The 15,806-nt window shown below is 37.7% G+C and overlaps 1 protein-coding gene across 1 annotated transcript; it reads right to left on the bottom strand.

Moving 5' to 3' along the window:
- Nucleotides 1-3,920: 3,920 nt before the first annotated feature.
- On the bottom strand, nucleotides 3,921-15,620 carry SLC38A2 (solute carrier family 38, member 2; the record flags this gene model as incomplete). The annotated part of the gene is made up of 14 exons (XM_008945374.1): nucleotides 3,921-4,365; nucleotides 5,124-5,221; nucleotides 5,333-5,477; nucleotides 6,024-6,148; nucleotides 6,528-6,628; nucleotides 6,731-6,810; nucleotides 7,487-7,636; nucleotides 7,766-7,824; nucleotides 8,543-8,625; nucleotides 11,679-11,760; nucleotides 11,959-12,051; nucleotides 12,147-12,220; nucleotides 15,293-15,408; nucleotides 15,539-15,620. Coding segments are annotated over 14 exons (1,387 nt in total), but the record flags the coding sequence as incomplete, so codon positions are not given.
- Between the last annotated feature and the right edge of the window lie 186 nt (nucleotides 15,621-15,806).

The following is a 15,806-nucleotide window of genomic DNA, read 5'->3' as shown; positions in this document are numbered from 1 at the left end:
CAACCAGTCTTTCCAAGTGGCTAACTTGGTGCTTAAGGTTCTTATTTTAAGAACGATAATCACTCAAAACCTGTTTGCAGTTGTGCTTCAGATGCATGTAAGCAAATGCTGAACTACAAAATAAGCAAGTGCAGGACATGGAATTGTGGACTCCAAGCCTGCAACATTACGAAAATGAGTCATCGTTTGTGTTTCAAAAAGAAGGCATTAAAATGACAGTGAGAGAAATCAGGACTTTAATCTCTCATCAGGATGGGCTTTGAACTTTGAGGAAATACATAAATGCTGTGAACACATTGAAAACATAAAAAAAATCCATAATGAATAGCTATTCAGTGAGGGTTCTGCAGAAAAATACTATGCAATCATGTAATTAAAGCAACCTTAATTGAGGCATTTCCTAACTTCAGAGTACTTAACTATGCCTCTTTAATATTCCTTTCATATAGTGTTTTGTTCTATATGTAACACTGCGTTACACCTCCACTGTCTTTCACACTCAGTTCTTAGTATTTGGGAAAGATAAGGATTGGAATGAATTGATACACATTTCTGGAGAACGAAGAACTGACATGCTACACATGGTTTGTATCCAGTTGCTAGAAAACAACTAAAACAGAGGCACCAGTTTTGAAATTTTTTACAACAGGAGTTATTCTCCTGGAGTTTGAATTGCAGGAAAATAGCATAGGACTTGAGGAAGACTGACCCATTTATAATGTTTACACAAGATCTAACACAGAGTCTTGTCTCCAGATATGCCTGTACTGTAAAAAAATGACATAATACAGGTTCCTTGCAGAGTTTAATCTCTTATTTTTTTTAATGCTCAGACATGTTCTGTTTACTCTTGTAGTGTCATAAATTGTGGCGTTAGTTGTATGCTTTCCTCCTCCCCTTTCCTGAAAAATGCTCATAAGTTAAGCATGAATGAAATGAAGATACAGTTCCAGTATAATCTCGAAAGAAAATCCTTCAAGTATCTCCCCCCCGCAAAAACACCACAACATTCCTTAGGATTATCTCTTTATTTATTTCAAACAGACATACAATGTTTCATTGAAACTGTGTTGCACTCCCTGCCAACTGTAGCTAGACTGTTGGCTTCTAACAAGAGGGAGTGCATTTACGTATGTACACGGATGTACCATAGGATGCCTAAATTTGGTGGCCTAACAAATATGTTAGATTGTAAAGGTTAAGTTGCTGCATTCAGGAAATTGTAACATACACGGTAAATTTTAGAGGAAAAGTATACATGAACCTTTTTATGGACCCAAGTGACTCCTGTGTTTATTGCAACATATACATTTGTAATAAATACAACCCTAGTGTTCTCTTGCACACCTTAGGAGTAATACATTTATTTTTGTAAGCATTGCATTGTTGAAAAATAATCTTTCCTTTAATGGCTGTTATACAGATGTACAACATGAACAACTCCTTGAAATGATGTAACAATCAGTAATGAGAGAAATATATACATAAATCCCATATTCCAAACCACATTATATACATTGTACTTACAGTATATACAGACATACAATTTATGTACATAGACTATCATAAATATTGAAAAATAGGTTTAGTTTCAATGGATTAGTGTTTTTATAAATAACATGTTACATTTATGACTGAAATATCATGGAAGACAGTAATGTCCAACTGAGGTGACAAAACAGTGGTTTAATACTGAAGCTGCTCTTTTAGATGGTTTGTAACGTAGGTGACTTTAAGCAGACAGGTTTGGTAAAAAAAAAAAAATTCACGTAACTCGCATGTTGGAAATCAACCCAGCCAAGTGGAACTCAACCGTTGCAGGTGGAGAGTCAGTCATTAAAGAATATAACACATAATGTATAAGATCTGGAAATTGCTACATTCAGAGCATTAAGTGACATGTGTGATACATTATGAGGTGTCATGACAAAAATCCTCTTCCTCTCTGGCTGCTGAGAAGGACTGTGTAGTAACTTCTCATTGACACCTCCTTCCTCTTCTATGGTTACTGCACGAAAGGAGGCCATCTCTCAGCTTGTTTCTTTTTAAATGCTGGCAAGGGAAGCGCTTCATCCCTTATGTGCTACAAATTGCTCAAAGGTAGACAGTGTTTAAATCCTCTTCCACCCTCCTCTGTTTGCGGGGAGGAAGAAGAAAAGCTGCCACGGTTCTGAGGAGGCACACGCTCGCACTTCTGTGGAGGTCAGGTATGGTTAGCCATCGAAGTACAGTACCTGAGGCAGAGAGGTACCTACAGAGCGTTCATCAGTGCTGACTCCAGGACCCTTAACTGCCAGCTGAGTACCACCAAACTAATGATACAAACAACACAAGAGGAATCGAACTTCTCGTTACAGCTTTACACTACAGACTTAGCGACCAGTACTTACAGTCATGCAGAAGTATCAATACAAAATACCTGCAATTTTTTTTTTTTTAAATGGCTGGGCAGAGATCAACATTATCTGCCAATCGGTGATTATCATTTAGATTTGTTCCTGATTAATTCTACAAGAGCAAAAAGTCTCAGGCACTGTTTAATCAATAGATTACAGGCCGTTACTTGTTCCCCCTGACAATGACCAAGTGGAACTTTGTAAATCAGGTTTTTAAAGCATCATGTCAGATGAAGACAGCTGACCACATTGCCATGATTATTTCATTAATAATCTCTATCTAGGCTTTTGTACCCAATATTGTTGTGTTTGAGAACCTCTTACAAGCCAAGTATGCTGTTATACAAATGTTATTTCTCTTCAGCCTGGGATCAGAATGGAAGAGTAAACATGCACTAGAAACAAAAGGGCTATTCACAACCATACAGCACCTGTTTCATCAGCTAGCTAGCTAGGGCTCGTAAGAAACTTACCTATTTCTGAAGCAAACAAGTATGAGATGACTATCGAGCCTATGAGGTTATCTTTAATACTACTATACAGTATAAATTGGAAGAGGAATCCCAGTTGCTTTTGTGAAGAGAGTTTGTACCAAGCATGAAATACTGGTGCAGTTATTTTGTGTATTTGACTCAGAAACAGAATAGTCAAGTAATTCAAAATCCAAAAACGGATACGTAATTTGAGAATACTGTACAGTTTTTGAATATTATACAACTAGTAAACTACATTAGGACCTTTTTGTTTTCCTACAGAGTGTTTCACGACAGATTGGACAGAAAAAAACCCCCAACAAACATTGCTACAACTGACAATGCACCTTGTTAATAGAGAGAACTCCAGGAGGGAGTTTTGTATTAATGGCGTCATATGCTCCAGTGCCATTCAGCTGATATCTACAACAGGAAGAACAAACAAAAAACCCAAACAAACCCAAAAAGCAAAACCCCCCAACCTTGTTTTACTCAATTGCAGTATTGAGTACCTCAGGAAGGGAAATGTCAATGCCATCTTCATGATTTTTAAATAACTACGTTGTTCCTCAAACGTACCTGTTCTAAAGGATTTTTTTTTTTTTTTAAAAGCTTGAAAATTTGGGTTTCCACACCAGTTTTGGGAATTAAGGTGACTCTGGTTACTTAAATAAACTGACATGATTTTCAGGATTATTTTCACTCAACTTTGAACTGAGTGAATTTCATTGGAGGCATTCATAATTTGAGAATTTTGACTTGAATTGGTTCATTTTCTGTTTTGGTCATTAGAAGTATTTTTTAAAATAAACTTTCTTCTAATTATGCCTCTACAAAAAGGCAAAATAGATTTAATTTAGGACACCAATTAAATATTTTTATGAGCTCTTCTATGTTTTTCTTTCATTTTTTTAGAAAAATGTTTCTTAAAGTCAAAATAGTGCTTTTGAGGTCCATAAGAATTTTTGGTACAAAAAATAATAGTGTTCCTCTCTCTCATTGGTTATTTAAACACTTTGCTGTAAATTAAAGAGTTTTTTCTCACATCAAATGGTTCCATTAGGCACATTCAAGTAAAATAACAAAATATCCAAGTAACAATGATGAAAGCCAAACATGGCTTGATAAAAGTCTACAGAGAGTTTCTGTCCATTCTCTGGAATGGAATAAAGTTGTCACTTCCTTCTGCCAGACACTCACGTGGTTTGATGTTAGTATCCACTTCCATCATGCAGAATAGTTTCTTAAGGACACAGTTCGGGTACTCTACAACCAGAAGAACCATCAACAAAGATTCTGCATTTTAAAGGAAGCTGAATAGCTCATTTTCATTCTCAGTAGGTATCTGAGTGAACACTGGCATCTGAAGTGGAGCATTAGAGATTAAACCAGGACAGTTAATGGCCATCAGATGCAACATTCTGGGTCCAGTCTAGAATAATCAGTGTCATACACCCAGTCATCACAAGTATACCGCTCAGAAAGAAGAATGCAGCCTGAAAAAAGAAAACATAAAAGAAGTATTTTAGATTCTGCTACTACCCCCAGAAGTCATGCCCACTTATAGCAAAAATGCCATTGCTCATGGACGACAAAGTAGAAGAGACAAGAGTTCACAACAAATAAGGAGCTGGGTACCTTTCTCATACTCTGGGTCCTTCTTCAACTTAAAACAGTACATTTATTTTTAGTATAGCAGACCTCAGTCTCAACAGAGGGGAGTTAATGTAGCTGCTGATACCAGACAGGTTGTGCCACTGCACTGATTCGATTCTGACTCAGTATGTCTAATATTTGATTCTGAGTCAGTCTGTCTAAGACCATCAGTAGAAGCATCAAGATCAGCCAGGATGACCCAAACGATAGGTGGAGGTCAGCTTTTATGGGCTAAGTTACGTACTTAACTCTTGGGAAAAAAAAATTAAAGGAGGAGAACAGCAAGACGTTTTTAGTATAAGTGTTAAGGCTAATCTGTTGAAATCTGGTTCTTACCAGTAACAAGATGACCAAACTATTGTTGAGACTGGGGGGGGTGAGAGAGGTCACCTTAGACAGAACTGAGCCCTCTGATGGTTATCTCCTCAGTTCTGAGTACCTGTGCAACTCCTGTGTGTTAACTAAAGTAACATTACATGCGAGTTCACTGATTACCTTGATCACTACTGAAAAACACTGAAATCATGAAGATTTAAACTAAAGCTCTTGCCCAGAATTAGTATTCATGTGTAACTGTGACATATGTGTCTACACATACCCCAATCTTCTGCACCGACTTCATTGGTTCCTTCTTCACTAATTTGATATAGAAGGCAGAAGGAAGTATAAAGATCAGCATGGCAGCTGCAGATGCACCTATATTGAAAAAGCATAGAAATAAATATTCATCAACAGGTAAACATAATTTGATTGACACAGCATTTTCTGAGATTTGAAGACTACTTTAGCTGACATGAAATTGCTTACCAATGAATCCAAAGATGTCTCGAATAGTAGGGACGAAGATAACAAGCACATTGGTGAATGTCAGAAGAGCAACTGTAATGGAACAGTGACGCCACCATCTGAACTCCTTTCCTGCCCACAACAGCTGGGTAATGGAACTGCGGATCTTTTGGGAAAAGGGGAACAAAAACCAAAACAGCTCAGTCTTCATTGTGGAAGTCAGTGACTGTCACCTAAATGAGATCTTCCTTCTGAAAGTATTTTGACACAATTTTCCTGAATGCTTCGGATTTTATTAAAAGTTGAAAGACACAGAAGTAATTTTTTTAAAAAATAATTATTTCCTGCACTTGAGAGGCAGCTCTGTGTTTCTGGTCTCTTTCTTTTTTCACTTTCATAAGCTGATAATACAACAGTCCAAGTGCTTTTATAAAGGGGCAACCTGTTCTACCTCTCCAGTTAAACCATACCAGGAAAACGATGTAGGTGAATGTATTTGTATCTACTGCTTTGTAAATGTTGCCCATTGAATTTATTTGAATGAACGGTATAAAGGGATTTCCCCAAGCTTATTAGAATAAATTTCCTTTTTCAGTTAAGATAAAAATTATATCAGTAAATAAACGGGAGTTACCAAATCAGTAAATGGTGTGGGAGGATAGGTGATAAAAATAAAAAATGGTAGGAAGGTCAAAAAAAATGAATTACTTACTGGGAAAATAACTACAGGTACAGTAAGGGTTACAGCCATAAGTACAGCAAGACGCACAATAAGAAGAAGAACATCAGCACCCAGGTAAGCAGAGTAGGTATGAAGCAGTTCTGGTTCGACTTTTCCTATAAAGAAGACAGCATTTTAATTAGATGGAGTTGACATACTTCTCAACTGCTTCTATTCTAAATCCTAAGCAAATTTTACAGTTACAGCAATACAAATTGAAAGCCTCAACAGCTCCTGTAAGCATGTCTCCATTATATATAGGGGCAACTTGGAGGCACTGAAACTGTTTTAATTCTGTTTTAATCCTGTGCCTTGGGCCTAATTCTATTACTGATCTTCATCTGGGTGTGCATTTATAAAAGTGCTTAAAAAAACCCCCAACAAACAGTGTATCTTTAGAACTCATAGTAAATGCTTGCTTTTCTAAATTAAAAATAATACTTGGTTTTTCAGAGCATAATTAATTTAAAAGAAAACAGACAAAACAATATTTACCATAAAATGTCAGGTATCCAAAGAGAGCAGCCAATAAATACATGAGGAACATGGCAAAAAAAGACACGTAGGACACATTCATCATCCTCTTACGGCTTCGGCTGCAAGAAAAAGAAACATTGGTAGCAATGAGAACACACTGTTTTATACTGCTTCTGTTTCTTCACTGAAATTGCAGTCACACATCTACATCTAATATTTACCTTTTCAGTTCTTCGTAGATAGGAAGAATTGCAGGATGGCAGACAAAAGAAAAGGTTAAGATTGGGACAGCATAGACAGTCTGAAAAACAAAAGTATCTTTCTTAAGTATCTCAACAGACAGAAATTTAGTTTTACAAAATTCCCCAGCTATGACTTAGGCATCAGTTTATTCTGACAACGATTAGCTATTTTTCACAGTTGAAACTTTGGCAAAAGTGAAAACAAGTTCATGTTTTCTTAAACCCAGGCCCTGAGGTACTCAATACTTTCAAATCTCACTGGAGTCCATGCTGAGCTGAATGAATTTGCATTCAGAATTAACCACTTAACCACTGTAACTGAAAGCACTCAGGAGAGCCAAGATTTTTGACTGGGAATTTAACGCCTATTCCAAACCCTGGCACATGTTGCCCATTTGCATGCTTTTACTATTTACCTCACCTTCTTCTGCAATCTACTTTTTAAAATGCTTTACTAACTTACTTGAGAAAGCTTGAGAAATGTTCTGCTGAAGAATGAGATGTGTTTATTGCCACTCATTTCAGGCAGGCACCTCAAGCTCCTCTAATTTCTGTGTATTTGGAGTGTGGAAACACCCAGTCTCTAAGCGGTAAATAGTGTGTAACTGCTGGAACATAAAGTCTTAGCATGTGCTAAGTTTACATCTGGGCAATTACTTAAAGTAAAAATGACCTAATTTATCTGCTGTGTCTCTCTGTTATTTTCAACAGACAGTGTGATTTTCATTCATTTACCTGTGAATTGAAGATGAAATATTTTGGCTTGCACACATCTTCACTTGTTATGTTTTCATTCACTAAAGGTGCTAGCGTCACATTTACTAATGTCATGTTCATGATGTCACTGTCCATAGGACAAGGTATCTGAAACATCTTCCAAATCACCTAGAAATAAAGCCAGGTATTTATTGTTACTTTGACTAATGTAATATATGCAACTTTTCAGAAGCTGTGTTTAATTTCACTTTGAAATGCAGTTTTACAAGCACTACAAGTCTACAAGATTATACTTACAACAATCAGGAAGAAGACCATGCAAAGTAAGGAAAAGCCACTGGTATAGCCCAAATATCCTGTGTTCACGAAAGATAAAAAAATATATAATCTAAGGTACAATAAACAGAAACACCATTCAAATCATAAGATTACGACAAGACATATTCTGTCAGTGATCTCTTTGACTGATATTTTTTTAAAGAACAAGTTAATTATTCATTGACTTTCTGACAATCTCAATCCAGATCTGAAAGTTCTCAAGGATATATTAGGGCCTGTACAGACAGACAGTGAGCCTGTCACATTTAACTTGCCTTATAGTCATTTAAGATACAGCACCAGGAATGAGTATGCTGCTGCTGCTTGGGATCTAAAATGCAAAAGGTGACTTCTGTTTACACTGCAAAAATTTAACTGCCCAGGGCTAGCATCCCTATTCTTTCGAGACTGTTATAGGACAGCTAATAACAACATTACAGTACTGCACTACTGACCAAAATAGGTGAAATTTTGTGCTAAGAACATAATCAGAAAGTGACTGTTGAGGCTTGTTCTAAAACCACCCTACCTATTGTCCTTTTGTTTTGCACAAACACTTCTGCAGCTTAAGATACTTGTCCTGATATTTTTTTTTTTGAGTAGACTGACAGCAGTTACCTAAACACTGATTGGTCCCAAGAGACAAAGAGACAGCTGTTAAATTCACGGAGTACTTCAAGACTCAAACATTGTATGGACCCACGTCCCCACAGTATTGTCAATGCATTTTTATTTTGGTTGTAGTCTAATGCTTACCTAAATTTTTCAGTAAGGACAGGGGAAGAATGAGGATGACAGACACCAGCAGCACTAAATAGTCGCCGTTAAGATACCACTCTCTGTAGAAAAAAGGCAATATTTGTAAGTAAAGGAAGTACTTTAAAATTGTGACATTTGCAGTTTAGTCTTCACTCTTATCTTCTCCTAAAACATATGGCTTCTTAAAAAAAAAAAAAAAAAGTACTACCTGATGTCACAGAGGATGAGCATTCAACTTACTACATGGATCTAAAGCCCTAAGAAACTTTCTTATCTCACCCCAAACCTGCATTGTGCCTTTCCTTTAGTGTCCTTTTCTAAAATTAATATGCATCTGGAAGTCAGAAGATGGCAAAGTAAATGACTGGTCAGTAAAAAAAACAGTCAACAGTGATCAATCATGGAAAAGCCAGTAATTTGCCTAGATGTTGGTTCCCAACTCTCCAGATGTATTGGCATATTGCAGGGCCCCAGCATGGTGGTGATCCACTTATAATGGAAATAAAATTCTGTTGGGTACCCTGTGGGAGTTAAAAGAAAAACAGGTGAGGGCTGGAGTTAAGGCAGTAGCGCTCAAGCCCACCAGCTGAGAAAACTCCAACAAGCACTGGCACTCTCTTGGAGGCACATTTAGTCCCTTTTCTTAGGGAAACTATGATAAGAACCTCAGAAGTCTTTTTCCTTCAGATAATTTTTGCCATTTCTTTTGTAAGAAACAGCAGCTATTTTTTTTGACAAAACATTTTGTAGTATTAGAAGATCAACATCTTCCTTTGAAGCACAGAAAACCAAAGTTAGATCTGTGTAAATACAATGTAATTTTGCTGAACTAACAGAAAAACTATCTTGAGTACTTAATTGTGGCAGGGTAACTGCTTTCATCTGTCCTACAGGATCATCCTACATGCTTTAAGCAATTAAAGTTAACACTAAGCATTTATTCTCAAATAGTAGTACTTTATATCCTCTTATGGTATCATCTAACAGTATTTCTTTTTAAATGGACTGTGTATTATTTAAGCAAACAAAGAAAACTTAATGACCTAATTGGAAACTTGTGCATTCAAATTCAGTTGCTGAATTGTAAGCCTATATATGGCAGTAGAAATACAGTATAACTTTAACAGACTTGCTCTGGATTTATGTAGTAAACAGAAAACCAATTTGGTCATCTCTTTTCCTAGTTCTATCTGGGATAACTAAATGCAAAGCAAAAAGTATTCTATAAAGTTCATATGGGTAGGACATCAACATCATGTACCTTTTGTTGTCTCTTTCTTTTTTTAAAAATGTAGTACTCTTGTGGTAAATTGAAATCACAGCACAGAGATTCCTTGCATTTGATATCATCATAATCATGTGCATGCCTCACGTGGAGGCCATCAAGTCTGTCAGACCAAGTTTTTTCCGTGCTGAAGAGCAAAGAGTGGGATTGCACAGCTTGAAAATGCAGCTGAGTATTTTTAAAATTACTACATTAATTTTAATAATGGAGCTAGTATTTGTAATATTGCCTCAGAATTCCAGAATGTATTCTACAGTAAGCATTATTCTGGGACATGTAAACAGGTAAGTGCCTACATTTTAGGCATCAGGCTGGCAGAATGGAATCCATACCAGTGGTAGCCACCCAGACTCCTCTAAGCAACATATGGAGAGAGAGTCACTTAAATGGGGTCCACAAAAGCCAGAGCACCAAGACAAGTTTCAGTTTATTCAGTGTACAGCTGCCTAGTAGCAGCCAATGAGAAAACACTTAAGATACAAATCTCAATTTCTTAATTTTGTCTGCTAGATTTGCAAAGCAGAAGCTGTATCCAGTGAGATTCACAGCCTTTAACTTTCCCTCTTGAACTGCAACCGATTTTCAATTTGTCTCTGAAGATGGGACAGCTAAAACACTTGCCTCCAAGCCCCCTCCTAAGTACTGGCTACTCCAGACACCTTCTTAAAAAGTGGAAAATAAGGACTTGAATTTAGCCAAAGGAGGGAAATGAACCATCCCAGCAAAGAATTTGTAAACATTACACCACTAAGTAAATGGAGTGGGTGCATTCTTTGAGTACATTATAAAAAAAAAAAAAAAAAAAAAAGGATGGCTAGCACTGTTGTCATGACAATATTTATAAGCAAGCTGTATGAACACCACCAAATGGCTTGAACCCCTTGGGGAACACAGGCAGAAAAATGCCTACCTTCTGAACTCAGGCTTAGGTGCAAGTTGGAGTCTTGAGCTGCTCAGCCCTCTCAAGACTGGGACACTTCAGGACAAGGCACAGAAGTACAACTCTGAAGAGTGAGATTTATAGCACTTAACTCTATCCATCTGAAGTCAGGCATCTTGTTTCAGATAGCTGTTTTTACACATCCTCTCAGTATACACTGACACGATAAATTGTTCATTGTGGAGATGCCCAAAACAGGTGTCTAAGCCAGGTGCGCTGAACTGACCACTACAGAGGATCACCCTTCTCCACTGATTATGAGCTCAAAATCTATCTTTCAGACAGTATGGTTAGATAAAATGAACCTTACCCAAAGCATCCACTTTTAAAGCCAAGGAGGAAAGCCACTATGGAGTCAAGATGTCTCCAGGGCTAAATGGCAACATTTTAGTCTTGGGCATATAAATTCTGCTTTGGTTCAATGTTTAGTCCCCATGTCTTTTTGGGAACTGCTCCTTAAACATTAACTACGTATCTGTACTTTAGTCTTATATTTAATCACTTCCCACAATATTAACACTAGGGAATAAAAATAATCAGCCCAAACAAGTTGGAATGCAATATGAAAAAAAAAAAAAGCAACCAAACAACAAAACCAACCATAATTACATTTACCGTTCCTAATTGGGAGTATGTACTGAGTAGTACATACATTAACACTTACCTGATGTTCTTTAGAGAACAGTTTTCTGTAATTTGATGCAATACCTGTATTTTTCTACCCTTTTCCCAGGACAGGGTGGATCTAAATGAAGTGGAGCACTCAGAGGAATGGCAAACTTACTGTATCTCTGTCTGAGTAAGAAGCTACCCTACGGTGTACCGAACGTGGTCTTCATAAAAAATATGTACAGTCTCCGTATTTGTTTCTCCTAATAGTTTCTCTGATGAGGAGTTCTAACACCTACCCTGTGGTCTCTTCGATGTTCATAAATGTCTTGATGACCAATGGTAACTCATATTTCACTATGAAGAGGTAGCTTGACATAGCTGTAGGTGAATAACATCATAGATCATTACAAATATAGAATATGCCACAAGATGCAAGAATCACATAACATGTTTCATAACTTTACTTGAACACAAGCAGTTAATGAACACATGTTGTGTGAAAAAAAAAAAGTCTCCAAGAATAACTAGGGAACAATTACTATTGACAGTACAAAGATGCTGAGATTTTGTCCTCACCTCCAATGTTCTGCATTGTAATTGATCCAGAAGCAGCAAGTTTTCCAGCCATACCAAATGCCTTCATTCCTAACTGTTCATACAGCAGCGATCCTAAAAGAAAACAAAATAGCCCATTGGAAGAGTGTGCTTCAGCAAGATACCTGAGGAGACAAACACCACGCTTGTGAAATAGCAATTTTCCATACCTCCTTCATTGGCAGTCTTTAAAAGCAGATGTACTGAATACAAAGAAAATATTGAGACAAACATCAGGAGTATCCTGCGGGAGGAAAAATATGCAATTTTTTAATAGTCATAAATGACTTACTGTAAACTTATTAAATAAAGGCGGATCAAACATAACATTTAATCGTATCAAAATATTATCTGGGAAAAAACCTGTACACTAAGGCCAGCTAAGAGCATTCTGAAAACCCAATTAATGCCTGGTTTAGAAAAGATTTTATACTAAAATGCATTTTTAAGGTACACAGAGGAATTCTAGAACAGAATTAAACAATGTTTATATTCAGTGTGAAGTGGCATGAGCACCAAGGAGAGTCAGGCCCTTGTAGCTGGCTACATTTCATATAAATAACTTAACAAAGTATCACTGGGAATGGCTTTTCGTTTCATTGTAAGAAATTCTATTTCTCCTGTCTTCCTATTCTTGTTCAATAGCACGTCACCCAATTATTGACCATCAAGTTGTAACTGACTGTATCTAAAGTGAAGATTATCGCTTGGTCTTAAACAAATCAGCTTGTCAGCTTAAACATGTGTTGTGTCTTCTTTTATGTAAAGATAAAACTCCAAAAGCCTTAAAGAACTGATTGAAAATACAGACACATTGAGAGCTTGTGTCTCCAAATTGAAATATGTATGTATGTGAAAAAAAAAAAAAGAAAAGAATGCTTTCTTTGCTCAAGAGTTACTCTTCACGTGGGATCATGTGGCAATTGTTAGTGCTTTGTTTATGTTCCGCACAGCTCTTACACACAATATATATTATTTCCAGAAGCACGTTTGCAACATCAAAAATTCAGATCTCTCAGCAACAAATCCCTCCCACAACAAATGCAATTCCTGGAGTGGCACACTAGGGGGGACTTCTCAACTGCTGAAGAACACAGTGGAAAATTACAATAAATTCAGAAAACCCCGTGCCTTTCTTGTAGCAATACAAGCATTCTGTTTTACAGGAAACCTAAGAATCAGAACGTCTGCTCAAAACCAGCAAGCTCCATTTAGAGTTCCTAGAGTACTCTTTACATTTCCTTTTGTGTCATTTTTAACATTTGCAAAATTAATAAACACAGCACAAAGAACTGGAGAAAGAACAGCTGAGTAAAGCTTCACAGAGCTGCACAAGGAATGCAGGAAACTTGTGTTGCTGAGCCAGTTCAACGCCAACACATGCACATAAATAAACCTCTGTATTTCTGACAGGTAGCGATTAACAAGGATTTAACTCAGCCACCAACTAGGAACAGCACAGCGAGATGTGCAAGGGTTACACTCGTTAGAACAGCACAGTCCTGGACCACTCTGTCCTAACCTTGAACGACTGCCTGCAGCATTGACAAGATCAGCCAGCAAACTCATCTCAAACCTCGCTCAGCTACTGGCTTCCAGACCATACCGTTCATTTACTTGGTGGTGGCACAAGTGATGTGACAGAATTCAAAGAATTTACTGCCTTAACTCTATCTGGATCTGAACTTATAAACTAGTTATTAAAGGACATCTGTAATGCCCTCAGTGTCATTACAAACCCTCAATACCATCAGTGACTGACTGCTTTCCTGCCTCGGAACCACACAAACTATACCAAGTTTTCAACGGTAACAGGTAGTGTGTCTTTGAATCTGTATTAGCACAAACAGATCTGAATGCAGGATCTGGAAATGAAAGGTAACTAAGCACCCAATTGTTAAACTGACAGCTTTGAACATTATTTTCTTCAGGAAAAAAGACCTCTGTTATATGCCAATCTGTTCAAATATTTCAACTTATATTCTTCTTTATTCCCCTCTCCTCACAGATGTCCTAAGGCACACTGATTATCCTACATGTACTGCAGAACAGTTTTAGAGCATGAAACTGATGTGTAGAGGGGTTGAAGAATCCATGTCTTCTGAATTCATGCTGCTAAGTTGTTCACTCAGTTTAGCATCATCTCATCAAGTGAAAGCCTTAGCAAAACAATTAACAAACTACCATATATTTAAAATGCACCCTTTTAGGATCAAAATTTTACATGTTGGTAGTTTCCTCAGGACACCACCCTGACACACTGTGAAACACCTGGATGTAAATCTGACCTGGAAATCTGGCAAGAGTAAGGCAGATTTTGAACTAAACATTACTCTTCACTTGTTCTGGAACGTTCAGCACGTGTATCTATTTCCAGGATGGAAACCCAAAGTCCCTTTAAACATACCCATGCATTCCCATTTGCACAGTCACATGCTGCGTGAGCTGAACTGCCTCCAATATATGAAAAACGTATTTTCTCCAGACTTTCAGAGGCACTATACAGAATTGCTTCCTCATCCCATTTACAATTAGGTTATGATTGTCTTGTCTTAAACATGAAAGCTGTTGCAAATAGAGACATAACAATAGAGATATGCTGGTTATCTTAAATCCCTCCCTTGCAGGGACACAATTGATATTTAGAGGTGTAGAGGAAACCAGTTCCCTGAATCAAGTAAAAGCATAGCAATAAAAATAAAAAAAGGTATCTTTACTGGTTTAAGCACCATACTTCTATAGGCACAACTATGCCAGTGGAGGAAACGGAGACCACACCCCTGATTGGCAGGACTGGGCCATAAAAATTCTTAAGAGTAGACACGGTCAGACTTGCAAGAGACAATTTTTTATTCTCTCCACAGCCCGTTCCTGTTACTTTTTGTGCAGTTATGACTTCCCCTAATTGAAAAGTTTCTGTTGTCATTAATTTCAGTCTGTGAAAGCTGAAGCAAAAAGCTAATACAGACTTCAGTCTGTTAGGTAGCACCTCTCTTTTCCACTAGGATAACGGAAATTTCAAGGGAAGTCTATCAGTTTTTTCATGGAGAAACTACACCTCAGTAAAGGAAAATTCACTGTAAAATATTCTGCAAGTTCCAGAACTTGCAATGAATCTGTTTAATTTTTGCAAGCCCTTCTGAATGCGTGTGTCGTAGTCTCTTAATTTAAAACGAGCCATAAATCCTAAAATGCAATTCTGCACCTCTGGCAGTGACTGGGTATTCAGTAAAGGTCACACTGTTAACACTGAGTATTCCTCTGTTATTAATTACGCAGCAGAAAGATATTTTTTGACGAGCCAAAACATACTTACACAAAAAGAGCAATTCCAGTGTTAGCCATGGCATAAGAAAGACCAAGGATGCCACTACCCACAATAGCATTGCTCAGATTAAACACTGACATTCCAAAGGAAGTTGTGCCCGGATGCTGAGAAAAGGGAGATAGGTCATAATTAATAGAAAGTTATGACTTCTTTCACAATTAAAACAAACACAAATCTGGCAAGAAAGCTTTTTTTTTTGTTTGCTTTTTTGACACGTCACCGCTGCATACTTACATACTGAGTTTCATATTTCTTCTTTCCAAGATTGGAGTCAAGCAAGAAATTTTGGTTTTCTGGGTCGATGTCCGCATAGTGGCTGTAACAAACATTGCATCATCAGCCACCACCGCGGCCGGCTCGCGCGCTGCCCCCCCCCCGCGCTTCGCACCTCCGATCCGCCTCCGAGGCGAAAGGGAAAACCCACGGAACGGCCCCAAAAGGAGACGCACCTCTCCGCCCCCACCCGATCCACGCCGTCGTGCCCGGCGCACAGAACACTGCG

This window comes from Merops nubicus, unplaced genomic scaffold (assembly GCF_000691845.1).
Source record: "Merops nubicus isolate BGI_N331 unplaced genomic scaffold, ASM69184v1 scaffold37628, whole genome shotgun sequence".
NCBI lineage: Eukaryota > Metazoa > Chordata > Aves > Coraciiformes > Meropidae > Merops > Merops nubicus.
The sequence above is the reverse complement of the archived record's forward strand: the minus strand, read 5'-3'. Positions and strand labels throughout refer to the sequence as shown.